At 44.4% G+C, this 25,077-nt stretch overlaps 1 protein-coding gene across 4 annotated transcripts in view; it reads left to right on the forward strand.

Annotated features, from left to right (window-relative positions):
* LAMA5 (laminin subunit alpha 5) overlaps positions 1-25,077 on the forward strand; it is a 194,416-nt gene that overhangs the window by 133,222 nt on the left and 36,117 nt on the right. For 3 of the 4 annotated variants that reach the window (XM_044455407.1, XM_044455408.1, XM_044455410.1), the window contains 20 exons: positions 209-306; positions 3,416-3,617; positions 4,994-5,120; positions 5,476-5,615; positions 6,441-6,556; positions 7,041-7,252; positions 8,101-8,305; positions 10,734-10,878; positions 11,801-11,941; positions 13,224-13,385; positions 15,896-15,997; positions 16,093-16,176; positions 17,804-18,034; positions 18,417-18,530; positions 19,195-19,322; positions 20,766-20,846; positions 21,044-21,258; positions 21,735-21,835; positions 24,051-24,231; positions 24,787-24,930. In XM_044455407.1, the coding sequence (XP_044311342.1) occupies positions 209-306; positions 3,416-3,617; positions 4,994-5,120; positions 5,476-5,615; positions 6,441-6,556; positions 7,041-7,252; positions 8,101-8,305; positions 10,734-10,878; positions 11,801-11,941; positions 13,224-13,385; positions 15,896-15,997; positions 16,093-16,176; positions 17,804-18,034; positions 18,417-18,530; positions 19,195-19,322; positions 20,766-20,846; positions 21,044-21,258; positions 21,735-21,835; positions 24,051-24,231; positions 24,787-24,930 (2,929 nt within the window). The remainder of the gene's footprint in view (positions 1-208; positions 307-3,415; positions 3,618-4,993; positions 5,121-5,475; positions 5,616-6,440; positions 6,557-7,040; positions 7,253-8,100; positions 8,306-10,733; positions 10,879-11,800; positions 11,942-13,223; positions 13,386-15,895; positions 15,998-16,092; positions 16,177-17,803; positions 18,035-18,416; positions 18,531-19,194; positions 19,323-20,765; positions 20,847-21,043; positions 21,259-21,734; positions 21,836-24,050; positions 24,232-24,786; positions 24,931-25,077) is intronic. The other variant, XM_044455409.1, reaches the window with a different exon arrangement.

Here is a 25,077-nt window from a genome sequence, read left to right on the forward strand (position 1 = left end):
CTAATCATAGGCGTAGCCACTGCAGCCTTTCCTGTAGCTTTGCTTCAGGTGTTTTATTCATAAACAGCAAGCATGAGAATTTTAAGTGGTCCAACAGAACTATTTCTTCGCTGACTCTTTAGATGTCTTTTTAAACCAGGGATTAAAACACCACTGATTTTCTCTCTCTCCCTCCTCTGCTCCACTTTTCCTTTCTCACAACTTTCAGTACAAGGTCTACTTGGTCCCATATGAACAATTCACTTGGGAGTTTGTGGAGCCAAAGGTCCATTGTATCAGCACCCATGGAACATTCTCACCAAATAGGTAATGGTGTTTAAATACTTGTTTATTATATAAAATAAAGCCAGTTCTTCTTTGTGCTCTTGGTGCATCACACATATGGGCTCTGTGCCTCTCTGGAGCTGGTTGTTGCGAGGATTCTACAGCTAAGTATTAGTTTGGATGGCTTTTAAATAATAGTTTATTATGCATAAAATCAGATAACATGAAAATACTGGACTCCCAGTCAGGAAGCTAACCAGGCCTGTATATTCTTGGTTTTGTCAATCCTGCAACTAGGAGAAGAGGAGAGATCTGTTCAGTTTGCGTTTACCTGGGTGAATGAACTAATATGAAATTTTTGGACCACTGTGGGAAGCAGAAATCAGTTATTCCTCAAAATTTCACACTTTTCTGTATTTTGCAATAATACTTGCCAATAAGAAAGCATGCAAAGTGCATATCTTAAGGAATAATCAATTAAAATGCAGTGCATTAGGAGACATGCTTGCAGCGGTGTATATCATTGCATTGCATTGCATTACACTTATATCCTGCCTTTTTTGCTCTTGTGAGGAATGCATGATGTCTTACATAGTTCCCCTCTGTTTTTTGTATCTCAATGACTCTGTGAAGTAGGTTAGGCTAAGGGTGATTGACCTCACGTCACTCATTGACTTTTATAGCTGAGGGAGGACTAGCACCTGGATCTCCCAGGTCCCCAGTCCAACACTCCAGCCATAATGCCACTCCGACTGTCACATATTAGACAGAGTTCTGGATGAACTGAAGTCTAGATCAATTTTCAGATTTCTGGACAAACCAGACTTAGGTCTGGAAAAATGAAGAGATTTAAGAGAAATCCAAACTGTCCATCTTTAGCTGCAAGGTCAGGGATTCCCAAACCTTTTGCTGAACTCTGCAAACAGCTTCAAGGTTTTCCAAATTGTTATTTAAGGCAAAGCTGCCCCAGTATGAATGCCAGAGAACATTGTGGTGGGTGATACCTCCTGCCTTTAGCTTGGTGGGCAGATGCAGGGCATCCTTTTAATTTAATTCGCACCACCAGCCATATATGGTGCATTGCAGAGCAATATAAGCAAAAGAAGCAGAACTGAGTTTGGAGCTGCTTAGAATCTCCATGTTGAGATGCTAAAGGTGATAATGTAGAGGAGGAGAACAAGGGAAGGACAGCGCTGAGCTGGAAGACCCTTCATTGAGAAACAGTGAAGGGTCTTCCAGCTCTTTTAAAACCAATGCGTTTATTTGGGCATGTTTCTTTGTGGGTAGTTTCTGCCTCATTCGATGCGCAGTGAAGAGCTTGGCCTGATGCTGGAGTTAATGCGTTGGTCTTCACGGTGTCGCAAGACCTTGTTGTTGTTGTTGCAGCAACAGAACAACATACCTACCCCTTGGGAAAGGCAGGAAAGCAAAGGTAGTTGTACGATGCCTCATTGCACTCGGAGATAACGTCTTGCAAGCCTATTTAAAGAGTGCTTGAGAATGTGTACACTTACTAACAGGGTAGCTGTGGGTGCCTAGATTTCTCAACTAATTCACAAATTGGTAAAGCACATACACAAGCGTGTGTGCCCAAACACACGGGCAAAATCATGTTCCATGATCTGCTCTTGGAATATGCTCATTTGATTCGTGCCCTGCCTTTCTACCATAAAAATGGCACTCAAGATAGCTTACAACACCAAATAAAGCTTGGCTAAAAGAATAATAAAAGCAGATGCATTGAAACAGAATGGAAAACCAGAGTCAGTGGTGCGTCTGCATCCGTGCCAGAGCCCTGCTTGAATAAATAGCTCTTTGCCAGCCAGCAGATGCATGGCAGAGAGGAAGCGAGCCAAGCCTCTCTCAGCAGGGAGTTCCACAACATGTCCCGTAAGAAGCCCCTCTCATGCATCAAGCACCGCATGTGCCTTGAAGGAGGCGGCCGTGAGAGACGGGCTTCCTCGGAAGATCTGGGCAGGCTTGTCGGAGAAGGAGAGAGGGCAGCAGCCTAGTCCCAGGCCGTGTAGCATTTCAGAGATCCCAGTTCTGAATTCCGCCTGGAAACAGAGCTGCAGCCAGTCAAGGTGTAGCAACAAGGGAAGCAGGTGTATGCCTGACTGTGGCCGGACTAAATATCTTTAGGAACAGGTGCAGTTGGCTCAATAGCTTCGGCCACACAAAGAGATTCCTGGCCACTGCTGAGACCTTGGCATCCAGTTTATCTTGCTTCATTTCATTTATATAAGACTCAATAATGGAAGTAGCTAGAAGAGTTAAAGCCATTTAAGGCCATGCAGGAGTACACCCAAAACTGTAGGCCGGACTGTAACCGCAGCTGGCTCTGGCAGGATCCCTCTCACCTGAAGTCCCTTTTCATGAACCTGCAGGTGTGGAGGCAGATTCATGCCCACAAAGCAGTCATGACAAAGGCCACATTGCTGTGACCAAGTTGAGCAGCATAAGGCAGCCTACCTGGAGTCTTCTGGAGCTCCCAGATCCTTGCAAGGGCTTACAGGTGTGTTCCTGGTCCTGCAGGCACTTGCAGGATGAATCATGCTGCTTGTCACGGGGGTGGGGGTGGGGTGGGGGCACTGGATCCTGGCTTCAGATCCTGACATCACTAACATGCGTTCCATCCAGATTGGAATAGATTGAGATAACCTGCATCATCCAGCAATCCTGGGAGCTGGAGAAGCCACCTCATACTCTGCCCACTCTCTCCCGAATGGAATATTGGAGATGGGCTGGAAATGATCCTGGCTTGTGGGGTTTGGTTTGGTTGTGTTTTACAAGGCCTTGTACTGCCTCTGTAGGCAAGCCGGTTCACCAGTGTCCTTTCCATTCAGCCAGTTCCCCTGAATCCAAGGGCACAAGTGGCAGGCCTCACTTCCCAATGAATGGTTTTGGTTTATATTGAGCACTTCATTTTGTCTGAATAGAAGGGCTTCTTCACAGATAGGAGGACTTAGTTTGCATTAGAACCAGGTCAAAGCGTGGGGCAGTCTGCCCACTGGTTATAAAGTCATCCTATAACCTCCCATATGACGTGCTTGCCTTACTGGCATTCTTAGTTTTCTGATCCTTCTTCTGTTCCAGTGGGGTGCTAGTTTTTTGCTGGGTTGCACACCTGTTGACGCTTTCTTTTCCACAGTAGCTCCTGTGTCCCATCAAGGTACCAGAAGATTTCACAGTCAGTTGTCCTGGAGGAGGGGCAGTTCCTACCAGTTGCACCAGACTTCCCTCTGATTCATGCCTTTAGTATCCCCCCAGTGGCTTCTCCACCTGTACCTCCAATTCATCCCCCTACCTTGCTGGACTCCTCTGCAGAGCTCATCCTGCTGCAGGCTCCCCAGGTAGGTACAATAAATAGCAATGTCAGAATTTTTTTTTAAAAATGCTAGAAATTACCTTGGGAGAGTAAAGATTACTGTCCTTGAAATGTCAAAGCAATTGTGGGCATGTGGGCACCCAGGAGCATAATGAAGGCATTCATATTCTAGCTGCAGTTTTTATGTTTGTTTTAGAGCTTGTAAGTAAGTTTCGTTTTTTGCATAGTTCTCTGTGGAAATCGCCACCATGCTTTCCAAGTTGGCTCTCTGAGGTTTTCTCGTCCTTAAAAGAGCATCCACTGAAACTTGAGTGGGGGGTCCCACTAAAATAGAGAAATAGCAGGTAGGCGGACATGGTTTGTAGAAAAGCCATCACTGGCAACCAGCAGGAGACAGAAGATAGCCATCCGATGCCCTCAAAAGCATTGGTAGATAGTGATGCCCACCCATTCTGAGGAGACACTTTCATCTGAGAAGATAGGGCGTGAAAAAAAAGGCAGAAAACCCACACCACCCCTTGGACTCTGGTCTGCAGTTCAGCAGACATCTTTCTCATCTGCATGATTTTCAGTATGCAGCCATGAAAGCCAGAATCTCCCTCCTTCAAGTGAGGAACATAAGGGCTCGTAGGTCCAGGGCCATCTTAAGGCATGGGCCTGATGGGCACTTGCCTGTGGGCCCCGTACTAATCTGTGTATGTTACCCTTGGAAAATTGGGGAACGTCCAAAATTAGCAGTAGTTGGAGTTGTCATAGGGGCCCCAGTACACTGCTTTGCCAGGGCCCATAATGCTGTTAAGACGGCCCTGCTTAGGTCCGATGGTTTGCAGGGAAGGCACCCAAACAGCCCATCTTTCTCATTCAGGCAAGTAGCATTAAGCATGAGTTTTCATTGCACATTCTCTTACCAGCGCAGGGGGCGGCGATCATGTGTGGGCCCAGTGGCTCCTTGAAGGGGCTGCACACTCTGGAGTCCTTCTCACTGGAGCGTGGGCAGAGAAACATGGGGGTGGGGGTAAGCCAAGCAGCCAGCTGTTGCGGGGCTCCTTTTTCCAGTGAGCTCCCCGGGGTATGTTGGCACCAAAAAAGCAGGGGTTTTGGAGGTGAGCAGGAGAGAGAGCTTCAGATACAGGCTGTGTAGAAATACAATACATAATAAAATAGTCATAATCAGAGTGGGAATATAGCAGCAACAGCTGGCAGCATTAGTAACTGGGGCAGTGGCCTTTTCTTCATCTGAGGAAAGTAGATGCTAACAGCAACTGATGAAATCTGCTTGTTTGTAGGCGCTGGGATAGGGACCTCACATTCATCAGGAGCCAAAGGGATGCTGAGAATTAGAAATCTATGGCGCAATTATTGTAAGCCAAACAATGACATTTCCCTTTTGCTTTGTTGTAGACTGCCATTGTGTTTCGTGGCCGCGTCCAAAGTCTGGGACTCTATGCCTTCATTTTGCACTGCTACCAGCCCAGTTACCCAACTTTCCCCGTGGAAGTGTTGATCAATGGTGGACGGATTTGGCAGGGTGAGTGGCTTCCAGGTTTAGGGTGGGGCTCATGACGGAGGGCCGGTAAGTAGCTTTTAACCAGCCGGACTCAGAAGAATCAACCGTCACTGATAGCAGCACAAGAAACACAGAACGTGTTGCATTGCATCTTAAAAGCCAAACATTTCTTGTGACATAGCTTTTTATAGACTGGAACCCCAACGTATGTGTTGTCTTGAAGTAGGTGGCTCTATTTTTTCTTAAATTTTATGTAGAATATATGTGTGAGTGTGTGTGAAATGATGCCAATCAAAAGGGAATACAAAGAAAGATACAAAAACAGAACAAGAGAAACTTAAATTGTCTCGGTGACACATACTTTCTGGATTTTCAGGACAAGCTAATGCCACTTTCTGCCCACATGGATATGGCTGCCGAAGTCTTGTGGTTTCAGAGAACCAGACTGTCCTGGATGTGGCAGATAATGACCTGAGTGTGATCATCCGTGTGCCAAAGGACCGACACCTTTGGCTTGTATGTTCCTTCCTTAAAAATGCTCTCGTCCTTATGTGCAGGAGTTGACTGTGATAACTAATATGAGAAGCTACAGTATGTTCTTCCCAACTTTTACAGTGACTTTTCCTGTAAGGCAGAATGCAAACCTTGTCAGACTGAACCCCATTCATGTAGATAACCAGCCTTTCCTTACTTTCTTACATCATGTAAGCCACTACCCAGCCCTCAGTTGTGTGCAAAAAGTTAGAATTGTTTTGCAGAGGGGAAGGCAACTGACTTGGGGCTTGATTCATGTGCTCCCTGAGCTGGCACTGTGCTTTGCAAGATGGTGGAGCGGCCATGTCCCCTTCCTTTCGCCATCTTGTCTTATCTGGGTGTTTCACACAGATGTCCGATTTGGCCGGTCTGTTCCCCTTTGTCCAGGGACTGAAGCATCTATATAATTAGGCAGTCATATGGAGTGCTCTTGTCCCGTGCGTTGTTATCTGAGTAACGGAGGGGAAAAGCACCTGTTTCTCTGCTTGCAGCAGTGGCAAGTTTATTTGCTTGATAAATTTATGTCTATCCCGTATTTTCCTCCAAGGCGGCATGCATGTTCCTTCTCTTCTCTATGGTATTCCCACAAAAATCCTGTGAGGCAGATGAGGCTGAGTTCCAGTGGCAGGGGCAATGAGTCCCCAGGAGCTTCATGGCAGAATGGGAACTTGAGCCAATCTAATACTCCAACTGCTACTATATTCCTGCATGGGGAGGGTTTATTAACTGAGGCTTATAAAAGCAAAACAGAATAACTGAATAAATCATTTAGTTATTTACCATTTCAACTTGTTTGTCTGCTTATAGGACTATATCCTTGTGGTTCCAGAGAGCAGTTACGGCTCCAGCTACCTTTCAGAGGAACTGATGGACAAATCGTATGATTTCATCAGCAGTTGCGGCCTCAATGGCTTCTATATCAAGTAAGATGCAAAACTGGCTTCACTGTACAAGCACAAATTGCTTGCCTCTTGTGCTCTGGACAGCCTGTTGCATCATCTGGAATTTTATCTAGCCGAGCCTTAGCACCAATTCCCAGAGTTGGTTTGAACCTGCTCCTCTAATGAGCTCAGTGCTGCATCCTTTATGGAGCCTTACAAAGTGTTATTTGCTTCCTGGTGGTCGCTTCCTTTAATTTCTCATTCCTTTTCTCATTTTTTGAGTCCACACACACACACAGCTTTGCTGCACAAATACACAACCTGATGACAGGCATGTAATCAGGGCGAACCATAGCAGTGTGGTGTCCTCTGAGTCTCATTTGTCATCTTCATCTGCTTATAGCCATCATGTTTGCAGAAAGGAGCTGCAGAATTGGACTAGCTACACATTTTAATTAAACAATAAAGTATGTAAGCAATGTACCCCTGCGAGACCCAGTGCAAAAATGTCTCCTCCTCTCTGCAGCCCTGCAACTTCATCCAGGTTCTGCCAGGACTCTGCCGCCTCCATCTCTCTTTTTTACAACAACGGGGCCCAACCTTGCCACTGCCACGAGGCGGGTGCCGTTCGAAGTCAGTGCGAAGCGTTTGGTGGGCAGTGCACGTGCAAGTCGAATGTCATCGGGCGAGCATGTTCCCGCTGCGCCACTGGCTACTGGGGTTTTCCCAATTGCAGACGTGAGTCTCCGTAGGGATGGGAAGGAAACTGTGCCATTCCGGATTGGTTTTTGTGTCGTACCATGTCATCCAGGACAGATTCTGAGACTGACTCATCAGCAAGTATATTATACAAGAAGATTGGAGGCAGAATACTGGTGCTTGTGTTTCAGTTGCAATTATGAGAAATTGCACTGAAAAAACAATGTGGAATTTGCACGAAGGGTGTAGGAGTGGGAATTGGCTGCAGTTAACATCCAGCTCACACACCAAGCAAATTCTGTATAATTTCTGAAAGGCTTCCCAGCTTCATGCATGGGAGTAAATTGGAAAATTCTTGCTTTGAAGAATAACGCTACAATGCGAGCTGCAATTACCCAGCTGCCCATTTTATGCATGGTGTGTCTGAGCATTCTGAAGTTTGGAATAGGAGCCATGACGAGATTGGCAGCCAGTGGTCAGTCTAGGTCTATGCAAGGAGAAATCAATGTCTCCAAGCTCATTCTTTTGTGCAGAGCAGAGGAGCAAATGCTTCTAACCATTAGCAAGCCCTTTTCTCGCCAGGGCAGCCTTTCATACGACACCTGCTGTTTCCTCAGCTTTATTTGTTCCTTAAACGTACTGGCTGAGGAACACACGCACAGTCATTTAACAGACTTCTATAGTCGTTACTACCAAGTTCTTTTTATTATGGAAAGGGTGTGGGGTGGGCAGGTTGGATCTGTTGTGGTCGGTGTGTTAACCAGTTCTTGATCCACAATCGGAAGCACCTGAAGAGTCACATGCTCTCCAGAATCTAGTGGTGTTCTGTGCTGCTTACGCCGTGCGCGCGCTCAGCATTGTAGGTTTCTTCCCACTTGCACTTGCAGCTTGCGACTGTGGGCCCCGCCTGTGTGACGAAGTGACGGGGCAGTGCATCTGTCCACCGCACACCGTTCAGCCAGAGTGCACCGTCTGTGAGCCCCAGACGTTTGGCTGCCACCCGCTGGTAGGCTGTGAGGACTGCAACTGCTCCAGCCCTGGAATCCAGGATCAGACGGAGCCAGGCTGTAATGTAGAGAGCGGCCAGTGCAGGTGGGTAGTGATGGGCAGGACCGCCACGCGTCATAAGCCGCAGGGCCGGGGTGCCGTCCCGCGAGACCGTGCCTCAGTGAAGCCCATTCCGACACTTTCCCCCCCTCAGTACGTACTGAAGTTGAAAGCACCCGAAAGCTTTGGCCAGCACTGGTCAAGAATGTAAACTGAGCAAGACCCTATTTTCCCCTTTGCCCGGTTTCTAAAGGGCATTGTGCTTGTAAAGCCGTCTGCGGTTGTACCACTCCACTGTGGCTTTTTGCCTCCCACACACAGTGCTGGCGGTTGTGCATTGAATGTATAATCCTCTGTGTTCCTCTCGGAGTTACGCTCTGATTTTCCTGGGGCCTTTACTGGTCAGAAGCTTGAGTGTACTGCAGGTATTTCATTTTGGAAAGATAGTTTCATTGATCTATGTAATTGTTCCTTTGACCTGTTAGTCTGAAAAGCTTAGAGTCATCTCTGCATTCAGGATTGTCCCTTGAACCCTGAGTGTGTTTTCAGCAGCCACTTGCCTTGACTGGCTGCAGGATTCGTTTTCTTTTTCATTTCTGTGTGAAGCAAAAAACCCCCCCTTTGCTGGCTGAATATTCATTACCTTAGCCAAGCTGTTTGTGTGTTTCTCTCAGAACTCCAGTAATACATGGGAGCATCTGGCTGATTTGGATAAGAAAATATAAAGAAAAGAAATACTGAAGGGTTGAAAAGCAACAGTCCTCATTCTGAATCTTCATGAAATTTTGCATTATGTCATCATAAATATAAGTGTAGTATAATGTGTTTGGCAGGTGTTTTAGAAGAATATTCATATTCCATATGTTCTGCTTTCATTTTGTATTGTTCTTGTAAGGATGTTAATAGTTACACTAGCTAAATGAACCATCCATCTTCGGGAGCATTCTGTCTCCCAAGTAACAGAGATGGGAATTGTTGTCCTCTTCCTCCTTAATTTCATTTCTGTGCTGCTCAATAGCCAAAGTTCCCCAGGCAGTTCACATTAATTCATAAAAAAAACCCAACCGCAAAGACAATTTTAAAAAGCATAGAAATAGCACAAAACCACATAAATTTATTTGTACGCAATATTAAAAAAAATCCACACAATTGATGGTCAAAGGGATTCTCTTGTGTCTTTCTGGCATTGTCTGGAGGGCCATAGGATTATTTGGAGTTTCAACTCAGAGGCCCTCTGACCTTGGAGCTGGGCCCTGGCTCTGCTCCTTGAAGCCAGTATGGAAAGATTTTCCCTGGTTGCTTCTCTGAGGATGCAGCTGGGCCTTGGAGAGGCAGGAAGGGAGTGTGCTGTGGGTCAGGGTGGGGAGAGGCTGGAGCCAGTGGCTAAGGCTGATTCCTGTTGGTGCCTGAAGCTCCTTCCCTCCCTCTCCCTGGCACTTAATTGCTGTCTAGATAAAATGACTGACCTGAAGGTTAGCAGTGGCAGATGGTACTACTACGGTGCTCACTCTGTGTGCATTGGATGCACGCAAGACTCCAATATGGAGGCATACATGCAGTTGAACCAGAGACTGGACTCTGAAACAGTTCCAGTACAGGCTGAGCTATAGCAGCTGACATAAGTGCTCCGTCATGCCATTAGGTATCTTAACTGCCAATAAATGCCTGGGAGAAGAGGATAGTTTTTAACTTGGCACCAGGTGGGGTTCCGTGGGGAAATCATTTGAAAATTAAGGAGCTGCCACTCAGAAGACCACCCATTACTTTCATGCTCTGCTCATGAGCTTTCCAGAAACATATTTTGGCCTGTATTAGAAACCAAATACCAAATTAGAAGGATCCTTAACCTCATCCTGTACAGCAGTTCTTAGCGTTTCATATGCGTACTAGTAGTAGATGACTCTGTCTTTTGACTATTCACATGTTTCAAGCAGCAATTTGTTTTGACCCATTAACTGCTTCATCTTGTGAATGCTTTTTTAAGGTTGCACCAAAAAAACTGTGTACACAAAATTGGGAACACATTCTGTGTACAATTTTCCCTAACAGGCACATTTTTACAAGCACTAATACATGCCATTTGTATTTAAATATTCTTTGTATATACTCTTTAATACATTTTTATCAAAGAATTGCATTGCAAAATTCAAAGAGATGTGGAACGCAAAGGATAATTGCATCCCAGTTGTTAGTTCAGTAACCGTAGATTTAAGTTGGCTTGTGCTAAAGTTCTAGTTGAATGAATTTTCCTTCCATCCTTGTTTTTATGCTGTTTCTTATTCTTGAGAGTCAAAAGCTGCATTCATGTGGTCTGTCTGGAGATATCACAATTACTGTTGCTTTATGGGTGCCTAGGAGGGCACAGGGCAGGGGATGGAAAGCCCTGTAAATGCAGGACTTGGAATCAGCTGTTCAGCATGAGTTAGAAGCCAGAAGGAAAGTAGCAAACAAATATGAAACTTGTCTCTTTCAGATGCAAGCCAAACATAGTAGGACGTCAGTGTGACCTCTGTGCCCCAGGTTACTACGGGTACCCAAATTGCAGGAGATGTGACTGCCACCTGGCGGGGACAAAAGAAAGTGTGTGTGATCCAGTCACAGGGCAATGTCACTGTAAGGTTAGTCTGTCACCCTGGGTCGCGCCTTCCCACCTGCCTGCCACCTGTCTGCACTGGGCTGCTGGATAAGATTCTTGCAAAGCCCGTGCTCAAGCATTATAGAGGGGCGTTCAGTGCTTTCAGTATTCATGATATCACCACTTAAGTGTTCTCTGTACACATAATGGCGCGTTCCATCTAGTAAGTCTTACAGGCTGGTGTTGAAGAACTGGTCCCGACCAGCACAAGTCTGTTGAAGCAGTGGGTGCTTGAAGGCAGCTAGGAACAAGCATGTTACTGAAACACATGTTTGGCCACAGAACGCAATTTCGCCTTGAACCGAGGCTTGGTTTGGTTTGGTTTATAATAAAATATAAAGAAAATAAATAAATGCCCAAGACAGTTCCTTGTAGCCAAGGCAAGTCTGCAGGGCTCGCTTGCAAATAGACACATCCATCCCCAAATACACTCGAGGCAACACTGGACAAATGTGTCTGCAATCTTTTTTTTTAAACATGGGATAATGTATCACTCTGTAAACACAGGTTTTGCTTTTACTTTAGCAGCAGATGATAGATATCACATGTGAAAGCCTTGCAAACCAGTATTATGTGAGCTGTAAAGCACTCCAGGGCAATAGAGCTCTTAAAGAGCAAGCAAAATGTTTCAGTTGATGTAGCATGATTGCTTGTGCTTGTTACCGGTCCCTTGCCTATGCAGTTTTTCTGGAACAGCGCATGTTAAAATACGTATAAAACCTTGAATGGCTGAGCTTCCTGGTAACCACACGCTGCAGCAGAGTACAGGTTTTGCCTAATGTGCCTGTGGTGACTCATGAATTGCCATCTTGGGCTTTTTGGGTCGAGCACCCAAAGAATCCCCTCTTTTGCTCAGAAAGCAAGTGAACAGTTGGGTGAACACATCCTTCTCTCTCTCTGAACAGGAAAATGTGGAAGGTCCAAAGTGTGACCAGTGCCACCTGGGGACTTTCTCTCTGGATGCCAGCAATCCAAAAGGCTGCACCAAGTGCTTTTGCTTCGGGGCAACGGACCGCTGTCACAGTGCAGAGAAGTACCGCGTACAGGTGAATGAGTGGGCTGAGGCTCTCGGGTCAAATGAAAGCTGTAACAGATAGTTTAGATTTCATCTTGAAGGAGGTAGCAGGATGATAGCCTGACTTTACCGTTTGAATATCTGCAATTCCCTGTCTAAACCCCAATGGGTATTTAACCAAAGAAAGAAAAAAATAGTGCTCAGCAAAGAGCCGCTGTTCCAAACCTACTGCCATATTCAGTATTGAACGGAGCATTATCAGCTGACTTATGTCGGAAGGTGTTTACGGTGATTGGGATAAGCAGAACTTGTTACCAGCCATAGGAAGAGCTCTGCTGCATCAGACCAGACATTTGCTCAGTTCAGCATCCCTTTTCAAGTTGTGCCAAAGGAGAAATTTCCACGAAGCCCAACAGCAGGACGCAAAAGCAACACCTTCTAATATGGTTGCCGTCCCAGCAACTGGCAGTGGATGGCCTGCTGGGTCTCAGGCCAAGCGTATGTTCCATAGAAAATTACAGAATTCTGAATTGGAGAATGGCCCAATCTAAGAAGAAAACGGGACATTTATTTTCCCAGATTCTTTTAGGTTCAGGAGCTAGTATTTCAGATTTAACTCATAAGTATGAATTAAAAAGGAATAAAAACCATCATGTTTAGAGCAAGAAGGTTAACAGTGCAAAACCTCAAGGTAGCAAGCTTCTAGGCTATCTGAAAAAGAGTGAGACAGTTTCCAGAAACATAAATTTGGAAGGAGTGAGCACAGAGGTCCTTCTCAGTGGTGGGTCCCCGGTTTTGGAATGCCTTCCCACAGAGGCCTCCCCGAAGCTAACATTGTCATTTTTTCAGTGTCAGGTTAAAAGTGCCTTATAATCTCAGGCATTTAATGGCATGCAATGAAATGTATCGGCTGTTTTAACAGGTCTAGTTCTTACAGAAATTGTTTTATTTGTTTAAACTGTTTTAAATTCCGTGTTCTGAAATTTTACATTGCATTTTATTGTATCTCTGTTTTTATTGTATACATTTTTATTACTGTACCTCATTTTGTGAACATTCTGGGTGATACAGAAGTGAAAACAACAATAATACTTAAACATCTGCTCAGGAGAAATACTTTTCAAACACCATCTATGACGCATCAATAAAGGTATATTTCACATAAATGCGGGGCACAGTGTTAGGGTTGACAGAGAAATAAACTGCTGGGTCATGATTTTAGGCCAATTGGCTGAAAAACTTTAACCTCACATGTACATTCTGTTATTTGCTAATCTGGAGCATTTCAGAGATATTTCTTCCCTGTCTCCTAGTTTATTGACATGAGTGGGTGGACTTTGTTGAGTGGAGACCGCCAGGAAGTCCCCACCTCGGTCAGCCTGGAGGAAGAGAGCATCCATGCTGACCTCCGGAATTTTGCTGGGGACTTCCAGGAACTTTACTGGCATGCTCCCAGACCCTACCTTGGAGACCAGGTAAGTGACCATGACCCTGGCGACTTGCATTATCCTCTGGGGCCTTTTAGAATATATTGTCATTTTTTTTCAAATTATCACACTGGCCTGATGTTAAAAGGCCAATGAAACTACTAGAGAAACTATTCACGTGTCACAACAATCCATGGGTTCTGCAACAGTGGCTGCAGGGGACAAAGAGGAGCGATCAAGTGTTTTTCCTCCAATATGCTTGTCACTTCAACTTTCGATTAAACATCGAACATCATCCTGTACATAAGTTTGTTTGTTTATTTATATGGTGATTTATATCCTGCCTTTTTCCTACAAAGGGCTTAAGGCAGCGTACATCTCCTCCTCCATCTTATCCCCACAACAACAACCCTGTGAGGTAGGTTGGGCTGAGAGTCTGTGACTGGCCCAAAGTCACCCAGTTGGCTCCATGGCTGAGCAGGGACTAGAACCCAGATCCTCTGAGTCCCAGTCCTATGCTCTTAACCACGACACCACACCGGCTCTCAGTGTTACTGGTGAACCAGAACACCCAGAGGATTGATTAATTCAGTATTTTTACTCAGTTAACTCTGGATTTTTTAACCTCTGAGCAACCCAGAGTGTCGACATTCATCTTAACTACCTGCAGAAAGGTAATCATACGTTGCTAGCAGAAAGTGGAAATAATAAGCAAGCTGGAGATAGTGTTGTTCCCACAAATTGTCCCCGTTCTTTCGTGATTTTATTAACCTGTGGCTTGCCATGCCATCCTCCCAGGGACCCTTCATTTTGGCTGCTTTTTCCCTTCCATTTGTGTCACATGATGCTAAAACTTCCAACCAATCTGAGGAGGCTAAATTCCCTGTTTCCATATGGTATTACCAAGATGGTGATACGAAATATCTCCACAATTTTTTAAATCTCAGGGGTTTTAATTTTAAGCATTTTAATTCTTAGCTGTAAAGTCCCATGTTTCAAAACATTTTTGAAGTTAAGCATAATTTCACTGAATTTTAGATGCAAGAGTTTTCAGCCTGCATTGAATATTAATCAAGAAGTCTTCTTATATTTTTCAAAATTTGGAGCAGAGTGCACTCATACAAAGTTAGGGGAATTGATTAATTAACCTATTTTCACAGAATTCACATTGGAGGTTTAAGGTATATTGGGAATGCATTTACCAGATCAGCTTTCCATTACAGAAACTTCCACCACAAAAATTGCCAAGAAAGCAAATACTGCTTTGTCCCCTGGCTGTTGTTGTCCAGTTTCCAGAGCTGCAGCCGAGTCTTTTTTGTATCCATTAGGAAGCAGCACTTTACTAGAAGGAGGACTTGACATAGGTCAGATCAAAACGTCCATTTTTGAAGAACGGGGTTGTGATTTAGTGGGCACAATCCCACAGACCAGTGCTTTTTTTGTCATAGAACGCACCGGAACAGAGTTCTGGCACCTTTTTTCGACAGATTTTCCAAGTTTTAAAAGTAACTTTGGAAAATTTGATGCTTGGTCCACGTGGATTTGAATCACCCTGTCGAGCGTAGCAGGTCGGCGGCAAAATCATTAAAATGGTTCATGTGGGCTGCTTGTGTGTCGAATCCGATGCATGCATACTTCATCCGCGCTGGTTGTGATGGCGCTTCTCGGCTTGTGGTTGGTTGTGCGGTCGCACGCTGAGTGCTTACTGCGGGTGGCGACTGTTATGTTTCATTATACAACTGACGTGTGTGGGTGTGTGTACAGTGATTGACTGCATGTGAAAGGTAAATAATTTCATGAGTTCCGGCACCTTTTTTGTTACAAAAAAAGCACTGCCGCAGACTCAGATGCTCACACCCAGTGCAGAGAGGGAAGCGTGTCCGAAGCAATCTTCTTCTGCCCACTTCTCTTACTCTGCATTTTCTCTAGATGGACAAACAGCCACCTCGTGACGGCATTTCAGAGTAGGAGGGAAGGAAGCTGGAGTGGCTCCAGGACAGCTCATGTCCTGGCCACTCCAGCCGCCTGCTCTTTCCCCTCAAACTCTGCCTTCTGCCCCTGTCTTAGGCACTTTCATGACCCTGGGGAACGCCTGGCATAGGTCTTTCCATGCCATTTGCAAGGAACGGGGAAGAAAAATCAGAGTTCCAATTCCAAAGTATGAGGTTGGATCTGGCCATCTGAGTCATTCTCACACAGTGTTTATGATCCATAGGATTAATCCCTAAGATAATTTCCTTTCTTAGTTTTAGAGAGATATATGATATGTGCAAACCATCTGCCTGGCTATGTTTCATTTCCTTATGGAATTGAAATCTCCCTTTAACATGTTTAACCATGCCAGTAAGGTTACCTTCATTTCATTAAAACATGCCCAAATCTTAAAAGTATAAAATGCCATTTTTAAACCACAGCATGTACAATGCCCCAGATAAGCACATTTGCAAAACATTTTGAGCTGAATTTAATTTTGGCTTGCTGTCTTGATTTTTTGTCTGGTGGAGATGTTTTTATTTTTTAAAAATTCTAGTTGTGTAATACATTTCCTCCAACTGCAGGTTTCTTCCTATGGTGGGTACTTGCGTTACGAGCTGCACTCAGACACGCAAAGAGGAGACGTGTTCATACCCAAGGAATCCCGGCCCGATGTTATCCTCAAGGTGCATTTCAGGTTTTCTTTCTGCCTTCTGCTACATAGCACTTAGTCAAACAGAGTTTTTGTTCTACAACTAATGTGACATTCGTTCTTTCCCAGGGAAACCAAATGAGCATTATGTTTCGTGAAGGTACCTACCCCATTCCTGGTGAAATCTATGAAGGGCAGCTGCAACTGTTGGAGGTCAGTTCAGACTCATAACAGCATGCAAGGAAATTGAGTCCTATTAAAAATTAGTTTTGCTTGCTGCAATCTGTAGAACGACAGCAGTGACTATTTTCCAATATGTTCTATTTGAACCTAGAACTGTGTTCATATTACAACCTGCAAGTATCTTGAAACCTTGGGAAAACAATATCCTTTTTGGAAAAGCTGTTTCAGACCTATTTTTAGGTGTGGTTTAGGGAACAAGTAAGAAAAGTGCTTTATGGATTAGTAATTTGGAAATCCATAGCAAGGACCTAGCTGAATGGTGGTTTTTGAAGGCTGTTTAATACACCTGTATTGATGTTCTTACCATGCAGTGTGGAACTTTGAATAATCAACAAACTTGATCATTTGAATGATTGGCATGTGCCCATATCTTTAGCCCAACCATGAAGAATTGAGTAACTACATATTGTCCTGAACCGAGCAGAAATCTTGCTCTCGGTGTGCCTCTGAGCGTGGCTAATATGCTTACTTAGCGCCTGGCAATGCCCACATAATCGCCACATAAAAAGAATTGGATGAACTTCTCCACAGTAGGGCGACTGGAACTTTCCAGTCAGCTACTCCCTCGCTCAGCAAGTCTGAAGGTGCTCAATCTTACATACCGTCCAGGTGTTTTCCCTCAAGCAAGTGCTCCTGTTTTAGCAATAACACATTTGTCCACCGCTCAGCATGAAATAAGTTTGCCATTGAGGGGAAAATTAAAATCTTCCTCCTGCTAATGAAGCCATTGCAGTTAAGACAATTATTGAGCATAGCTGTGCAGGTGACACAGGTATCTGTCGAAGCTCACCAGTCTCATCACAGATGGTATATGAGGCACCCCGCTTCTTCTGATTTATATCCAGGCTCTGTTGTGGCTCTACATAGTGCTCAGCCTGGGAGGACCTGCCTTCTCCAGCCCTCAGCAGTGCTGAATATTTTATTTATTTATGTATGTATGTATGTATGTATGTATTTATTTATTTATTTAAACATTTCTATGCCGCCCCTTGCCAAGGCCTCGGGGCGGCTTACAACATCGAATACAAAATACATTAAAACAACAATGGGCAACCTGCACTGACCCTCCACTGCCCTCTGGGTGGCCTTGGGAGCCCAGCCCACTCCCCACGGCTGCCCAGCTGATCATCCATTTTGATCAGGATTTCTGGAGCAGGGAGGTTTGTGCCTCCACCTCCTGCATTTCTGAACTCTGGAAGACGTGCAACTGTCGGTATGTGTGGATCGGTGTAGAAACTGTCTGTTTGCATTTTGTGTAGCTTGAGTGTCAGTGAGAGAGCTGAGATTGGCAGCCTTTGAAAGGAGAACTTTGTTCTTCAAGATTGCAGTTCTGATAGAGGCATGTTTCGAGCTAATTGTCTGGATGTGCTTTTTGGCCTTCCCTAAAAAGCAATAAAAATTAATAGCTTACAGGTTTCGAAACAGAACAGTACATTACTGTAGGGCAAAAAGACTATTTCTATTTTGGCTGCTCTGTGGCCGTTTCAGGGCCTATGGAGTGCATGCGCTGTAGTCTGAGAGCTCAGTGGAAAACCCCCTTGGCGGAGCGAGCCACAGTCCTGCTCGTGTTACATTGCAGTTGTGTTCTCTGTCGTAGGACAACTTCCGGCACACCGAGACACACAACCCTGTTTCCAGGGAAGAGCTCATGATGGTCCTGGCCAAGCTGGAGCAGCTGCAGATCCGGGCTTTCTTCTCCCAGATCTCCTCGTCCGTGTCGCTGCACCGGGTGACCCTGGAGAGAGCAACAGAGACTGGTGGAGGCCTCCAAGCCAGTAATGTGGAGCTCTGCATGTGCCCGGCCAATTATAGGGGAGATTCCTGCCAGGTAGGGAAAATGTGCTCCTCCGGATTGGATTAATGGATCCTGTGTGTTTCATAATACCTGTATAAGAAGGGGTCGTGCTGTTTATGGGGAGAAGTCCAAGTATACAGATTTCCAGCTTCAGAGGCAGCTTGCCACTGAATACTTACTTGTTGTGGAACCACAGTGAGAGAGAGAGTCCTTGTCTTCCTTTGTGTGGGCTTCCTGGAGGGTTCTAGCTGGATCAGAAGTAAATGTTTAAGCTCAGAGTGGGCTGGGAAAAGGGAGCTGGACAAATTGAGCTCAAGAGGATTCTGTGTGGGCTGGAGGTGCTCCAAATCTGTGGCACAAAGCATTTGCCCTCTGATAAAGGTATAGCACATTTTATCTCCTTCTGTGCAATTAGGAATGTGCTCCAGGCTATTACAGAGACACCAAGGGTCTCTTCCTAGGAAAATGCGTTCCATGTACTTGCAACGGTCATTCAGATCAGTGCCTTCCAGGATCTGGAATATGCATTGTAAGTAAACAGCATGTTTTTCTAGCTCTGCCTGCCTAAAAGTTTCCTTCTCAGTATTTATTTTATTGTATTATCAAATATAGATTTGTTTACAGGCTCTGAGATGGCAGGGATAGTGTTTCAGCTGTTATCTTGAACCAGCAATCCTTACCTCTTTGCTTATTATTTTGAGTCGCAATTAGAAAGGGATGGAGGATATGTCCGGACATATTTGTTGCTAGAGTCCCTCTTTTGGTGGGAGGTGATCATAATCCAACTGGGCAAGATGGACACTTCCCACTGCGTTTTGTTCACTTAAAAATTGGATGGGTGGCTGGGGCTTCTCAGTGTTTTTGAAATATGGTTTCCTTCTGCATTGCTGATCAGTTAATGTAGAGTGCAGTCATGTGCTTATATAGACAGAACGCGGATGGTTCTAGAACTTGTTTCTGCCTAAGCATGTTCAGGATTGCACCCTTAGATTAAAACTTCTCCCTGTGTGTTTTAAAGAGTTGACATTTCCTCTTTTTTTCTTGTTGGCATAAGAGAAGGGCAAACATCTGTTGCTTGACATTTTGTAGGTCGATGATCTGGGTGAACTGCAGATCCACAGACTGCTCAGGAAGGCCCCAGTGACAAAAACCTGCTGCATGTGTTAAATGACTCTCATTTATTCTCTGTGCAGAATTGCCAGCACAACACAGAAGGTGAACACTGCGACAGGTGCAAGGATGGCTTTGTTGGGAACTTGTCACTTGACGGACGTCTGCAGTGCGTGGGATGCCCCTGCCCCCTTTCAGTTGCATCTAACAAGTGAGCCTCTTCCACGGAGCTGTTCCCTGATTGCACTTTCAGTTTTTGCCCCAAAATAAGCTCGCTTCTTCTCTCTGGGGAAGGGTGTATTTGCCTCTCATGATTGTCACAGTCAATTGAATATTTGAAAGTAGATTTTTTCCTTCATGAACTTGGTTTATCAGGAAGTAAAAGCAGAAAACTGCTGACCAATTCTGCAATTATTTTACATCCTCTCTGCTAGAAGCAAATTTGTTCTCCATGTGTAGATGTTTACGTAACTGAAACAGCACCATATATAAACAACAGGAAAGTAAAAGCAAGCTCAAGGGTTTACAAAAGTACCACCAAACTCTCTAGAGAAAAGAGTAAGGAGAATCAAAACAGTGAGGACTGGGCATATTCAGTGACCATGAAATACTGGCTTGATATTTGGGAGTAGGAAGGTGGGGATGGAAAGAGTAGAATGGAATATCATGGGAATAGAATGGCTGGCTTGCCAGAAACCTGAAGAGTAGCATTCCATACTGCAAAATTGTGTTGCAGGTCTCACTTTTATTATAGGACTAAGTACATACATTGCATATATTATTATTATTATTATTATTATTATTATTATTATTATTATTATTATTAACATTTCTATGCCGCCCCTTGCCGAAGCCTCGGGGCGGCTTACAACACAATAAAATACATTGAAATACAATAGAACATAATAAATTACCATTAAATAAAAATACAAAAAATACAGTCTGCTGGGCATGGGAACCACAGCTGCTTTTCTGACAACACAAATATGCGATAGAGTGTCACAGTTGACTCTGGAGTTCTCATGGAGGGTGCACATTGAATATATATATATATGTGTTTCCTATTTTATTTATTAATTGGTTCTTGGAGAAAGCATGTTTGTTTGTTTGTTTTTTGCTGGGTGTGACCATATGTGTTTTGCCAAGCCATAGAAATTTACTCTCATTCATACCAGCAATAGAATATTTCACTTGCATCCGGTCTCAATCATCACCTCATGGGGTTTGAGCTGCTACTGGCCTCCTTTTATAGTTATTCTCTATTTTTTGTTCGTGAATATTAGAACAGAAAGAGATCTGATGAGAACAAGACTTGGTCCACAGGCTTACAGTCCACTGAGCTTGCTACGAAGAGCTAGCGCCTCTCCTACATTCCTGCATATAGAGTGAGATTTAAATCTTAGCTTAGCCATGAAGTGCCTGATTGGCCCTGAATACTTTATGGGCTGAAGAAAGGAAGCATTCTGTCCATGATCCCTATTTATATATTACTTTTCTATACTGTCCAGCAGTTGGTTCTCTCTGGGAAGTTCGCAAAACAGAGCTTAAAACCTTAAAAGTATAATAAAACTAGTGTAAAACATCCCACTGATCCAGTTACCCCTTTTCTGGGCCTGATCCTGACAGTTTTTCCTCCCTCTCTCTGCCACTTCAGCTTTGCTGTTGGATGCATCCAGAAAGGCACCACGACTCAGTGTCTCTGCAAGCCTGGTTATGCCGGAGTTTCATGTGAACGGTAAATAATATCCTGGGTTGTGGATCCCCCTTGTCTGTCCTGAGCTGAACCTGCAGCCCTAAAGTGAATGGCGAGGGATTCCGTTTCACCTGTGAGCTGTTCAGCATTTCACTGAGCACGTGATGGGAGTCGACAGGAAGTGGGGAACTGAGTGCGGTTTCTGCGTTCCCCTAAAGCCTGGCTTTTTCCTCTCCAAGATGTGCTCCAGGTTACTATGGAAACCCCCTAGTGATTGGCAGTTCCTGCCAGCCCTGTGATTGCAGTGGAAATGCGGATCCCAACATGCTCTTCAGTGACTGCGACTCTTTGACTGGAATATGCACAGGATGCATGCACAACACCGCGGGCCCCCGGTGTGAGGTGTGCGCCCCGGGGTTTTACGGGGATGCGGTGCTCGCCAAAAACTGTACTGGTAAGTTTGCCTGCCCCAAGCCTGTTAGATGTGTTTAAATGGCAATTGACCACTTGGGAAGCTCCTGGGTACAACCTGGAACAATCTTAATACCTGGTGGAGACTAATTTGAACATCTGCAGCCTCTTTCAGCTTTCCAGATGAAGACTGGAGCCCAGTGCAGGATCATGGATTTAACATCAACATCAGGGCACAGTGGGGTGGGGGTAGAATACCCCTCTGAAATGCATTTGTGTGAGAAGTCTATTTGAAATACATAATTACTTGCTGTGAACTTTCAGGTTAGGATAAAGTACAAATAAAAGTACATATTCAGTGCATGGTTTCATTTCTTAATATTTATATTGCTTTTTCCCCATTCTAAATGTACTTATGCCAGTTGCAACTACCTTGCAAGAGAGCTGCTGCTGTTGGGCAATATAAAAATTAAAGAAAGAATTCTGAACCGCCATTTAAAAGAATGTTATTCCTTGCAGAATGCAGCTGCCTGTCCTGTGGAACTGACTCATGTGATCCCAGAACTGGCCAATGCCGCTGTAAACCTGGAGTGACGGGTCAGCGCTGCAGCCACTGCCAGGTAAGAGGAGTTGGGCTTCCTCAGGCCCAAATGCCTCTTGTTCCCACAGTCAGACCACACGTATCGTGTGCTGTTTTGCTGCTTGAACCAAATTGTGGGGTTCATACAAGCTGAAGAAATGAAGCTTTGGTATGAATACTGCACATGCAAACACAGGTACAAGGGTTCTTCAATAAGTTACTGCACTTTTTAAAACTCTATTTATTATTTATTTATTTATTTATTAAAACATTTTTATGCCGCCCCATTTGCCGAAGCCTCGGGGCGGCTTACAACATAGATAAAACAATCAGTTAAAATATCCATATAAAATAATCTTAATTAAAACACACATTATAAAATAAGCCGCCCTGGCCAGATAAAATTCAATTGTATTTAGCATTTAAAATGTTGCTTAAATAAAAAGGTCTTAGCCTGGCGCCGAAAAACAAATAACAACAGCGCCAGGCGGACCTCTCTGGGGAGCGCATTCCATAACTTAGGCGCCACCGCTGAGAAAGCCCTTCTCCGAGTAGCCACCCTCCTAATTTCTCTCATGGAGGGCTCCCGGAGAAGGGCCTCTCCCGCAGATCTCAGGGGGCGACTGGGCAAATATGGATGTAAGCGCTCCTTCAGGTAACCAGGACCCAAGCCTATTAAGAATTTCCAAAACAAGTTACATCACTTTTCCACATTGTCACCTTCCTTTTATATCGTCAATTTTTATATCGTCACTTTCCTTTCCGATGCATTTTTCCCAGCATCGTACCAAGTTTTTAATGCCATCAGCAAAAAAATATAAAATATATTTATAAAATATAAAAATGAGGAAACTTTTTGAAGACTACTCATACGTACAACTAGAAACACATTTAATAGCACATTCTTGTCTGTATCCATATTCAAAGCACATAAATATTTTAGGCATTCTCAGAGCTAATTGCTCATCAGTGTCAGCTAACCAGTATATTGCTTTTTAACTCTTCGTGCTGGGGGAAATTTAATTATTTGCATAATTTTCAATGGAATGTGGACATAAACAGTTTTCAGCAGGTTGGATCTGTATCCACTGGCTACCTGTGGCACATAAAGGATGCCCATTGCAGATTGGTTTCCAAGGTACAGGCACTGAATCTGTTTGCATATAACTAGCAGTAAACATGGGGGTGACCTGGCAGGCCCCACCTGTTGTGCCCCTAGTTGGGCTTCTCATCGGTCTTTGTGCCAAGCCACTGGATTCACCTCTGAAGGGGAGGGTTGGTCTCCATTGGAAAGATCTCCTGGTCTGCCACTTGAAGATAAGCTCATACTGTTCCAGTCCCTTGAAACAAGCTTATCAAAATATCTCTACGCTAACATGCAGTATCCCTATTAATCACCATTAATCTGCCCCTTTTCTTACAAAGTGTGTACCTTTGGCACAGATGTGGGCATTTTGGGATGCCTAGCAGCCACTTTCGCCTCCTACACCACCCTGCCACATGGTTGGGGGCTAACAGTATCTGGTCCACCTCAGATCGAGCTTGTCTCTGAAGGAGGAGGAGGACGTATATCTCTACCAAACCTGGAATTCGCTCTTTTGTCAGCTAGAGAAACGGGACTATTTATTTATTTATTTGAAACATTTTTATGCTGCCCCCATCGCAACAAAGCCTCGGGGTGGCTCACAACAAAAACAAAATATACGAATATAACAATTATACAGCAAAAATATTAAAACTCGGTGCATCTCGGCTTAAAAGATTTAAAATCCTATAAATACCAATAAATTAACAATCAAAATAGGTTTTAAATAAAAAAGTCATAGCCTGGCACCGAAAAACAAATAACGACTATGCATAGATTTGAATATGACTATTGACTGTTGAAATGAGGAAGATGTTAACCCAGTATATCCGATGTCGTAAATAATCGTTTTTAAAGTTAGATTATAGTGAAAACAATAAAATTTATTTTGAAAAAGCATCTAGTCCACCTGTGGAACACCAAAATAGCTGGCTTTTGAGCCACATATCTACAGAGTGCTAACAGGGTAAAAAAGCTTTCAAGGTGTCCTCTCTAGATCCTGAGTTTTTCATTCTTTTTAAAATAACTTTGTGGGATTTGCAGTGGGTTCCGTGTGAGGCTCCAGAGGCTGCATCCAGGACGAATGTTTCTCACCCCTGCCTTAGAGCGATTTAATTGGGCAAAGAGGATCACGACTTGGAAGCTAACTGTGGATTTTCCCCTCTTTCAGGAAGGGCATTTCGGTTATGAAACGTGCTCAGGCTGCCAGAGGTGTGATTGCGATGTTGGATCGGTGAGCACGGACTGCCACGCCCAGAATGGCCAGTGCAACTGCAGTCCGGGCGTAAGTGGCCCCCGATGCCAGCAGTGCATCCCTGGCTACTGGGGGCTCAGCCCACATGGCTGCTCAAGTGAGTCCTTTTTGGCGATCTTTAAACCTCACGAATAAAAAAAGTCCGGCTAAAGGGAGGGTAGAGATTTGGAAAAGAAGAATTGACCTTGCTCACTTCAAAAGGTGTTCCTGTTTAAAAACTAGATGCTGCTGGAGCTATTATAGAGTTACTCTCCAAGTGATACCTTCCAGAATGACATAAGCTATTTCAAGTTCTTTAAAAGAGAAAGTGGGATATAAATCTAATGAATAAATAAGATGATGGGACAGTTGGTGATGTGTACATAGGTCACAGCAGTCTTCCCATAGATATACAGTCCAAGCCATGATTTGGAGAATCAGGACAGATTGTAGGCTTATGTTCTACCTCTTCCCATCCGCTCAGTGGTTGCATACATGCTTTGCATGCAGAAGGTACCAGGTTCAAGTCCCGGGCATCTCCAGGTAGGGTAGGAAAAACTGCTGCCTGAAACCCCAGAGAATGACTTTCAGGCAGTGTCCACAAGAATGGGGGAGATCAAACAAGGAGCTGAATGTGTCTTGAGACAAGGCTGCTTTATCCTTCTTTTGGCAGAATGTCAGTGCAATGGAGGCTCCTGCAACCCCTGGACTGGGGAATGCACCTGTTCCAATGGCCTGACAGGGAAGCAGTGCGACACTTGCGTGAAGAAGCATGAGATCCCGGTGGTGGATGGCCCAGACAACACAAGATGTGAAGGCAAGTCCTTGGATGCTTCCCTGCCTCCTTGCAAGTTTCTTGGTCCCAGACATACTGGTTAGGCACTTCTTTCTGCAGTAATCTTTGCAATGGGTGGCATTTAAATTATGAACTTGGAACATTTTGCTCTTAAAAGCAAACTGGAAG

This window comes from Varanus komodoensis, unplaced genomic scaffold, assembly GCF_004798865.1.
Source record: "Varanus komodoensis strain SLA01 unplaced genomic scaffold, ASM479886v1 scaffold8, whole genome shotgun sequence".
Classification (NCBI taxonomy): Eukaryota; Metazoa; Chordata; class Lepidosauria; order Squamata; family Varanidae; genus Varanus; species Varanus komodoensis.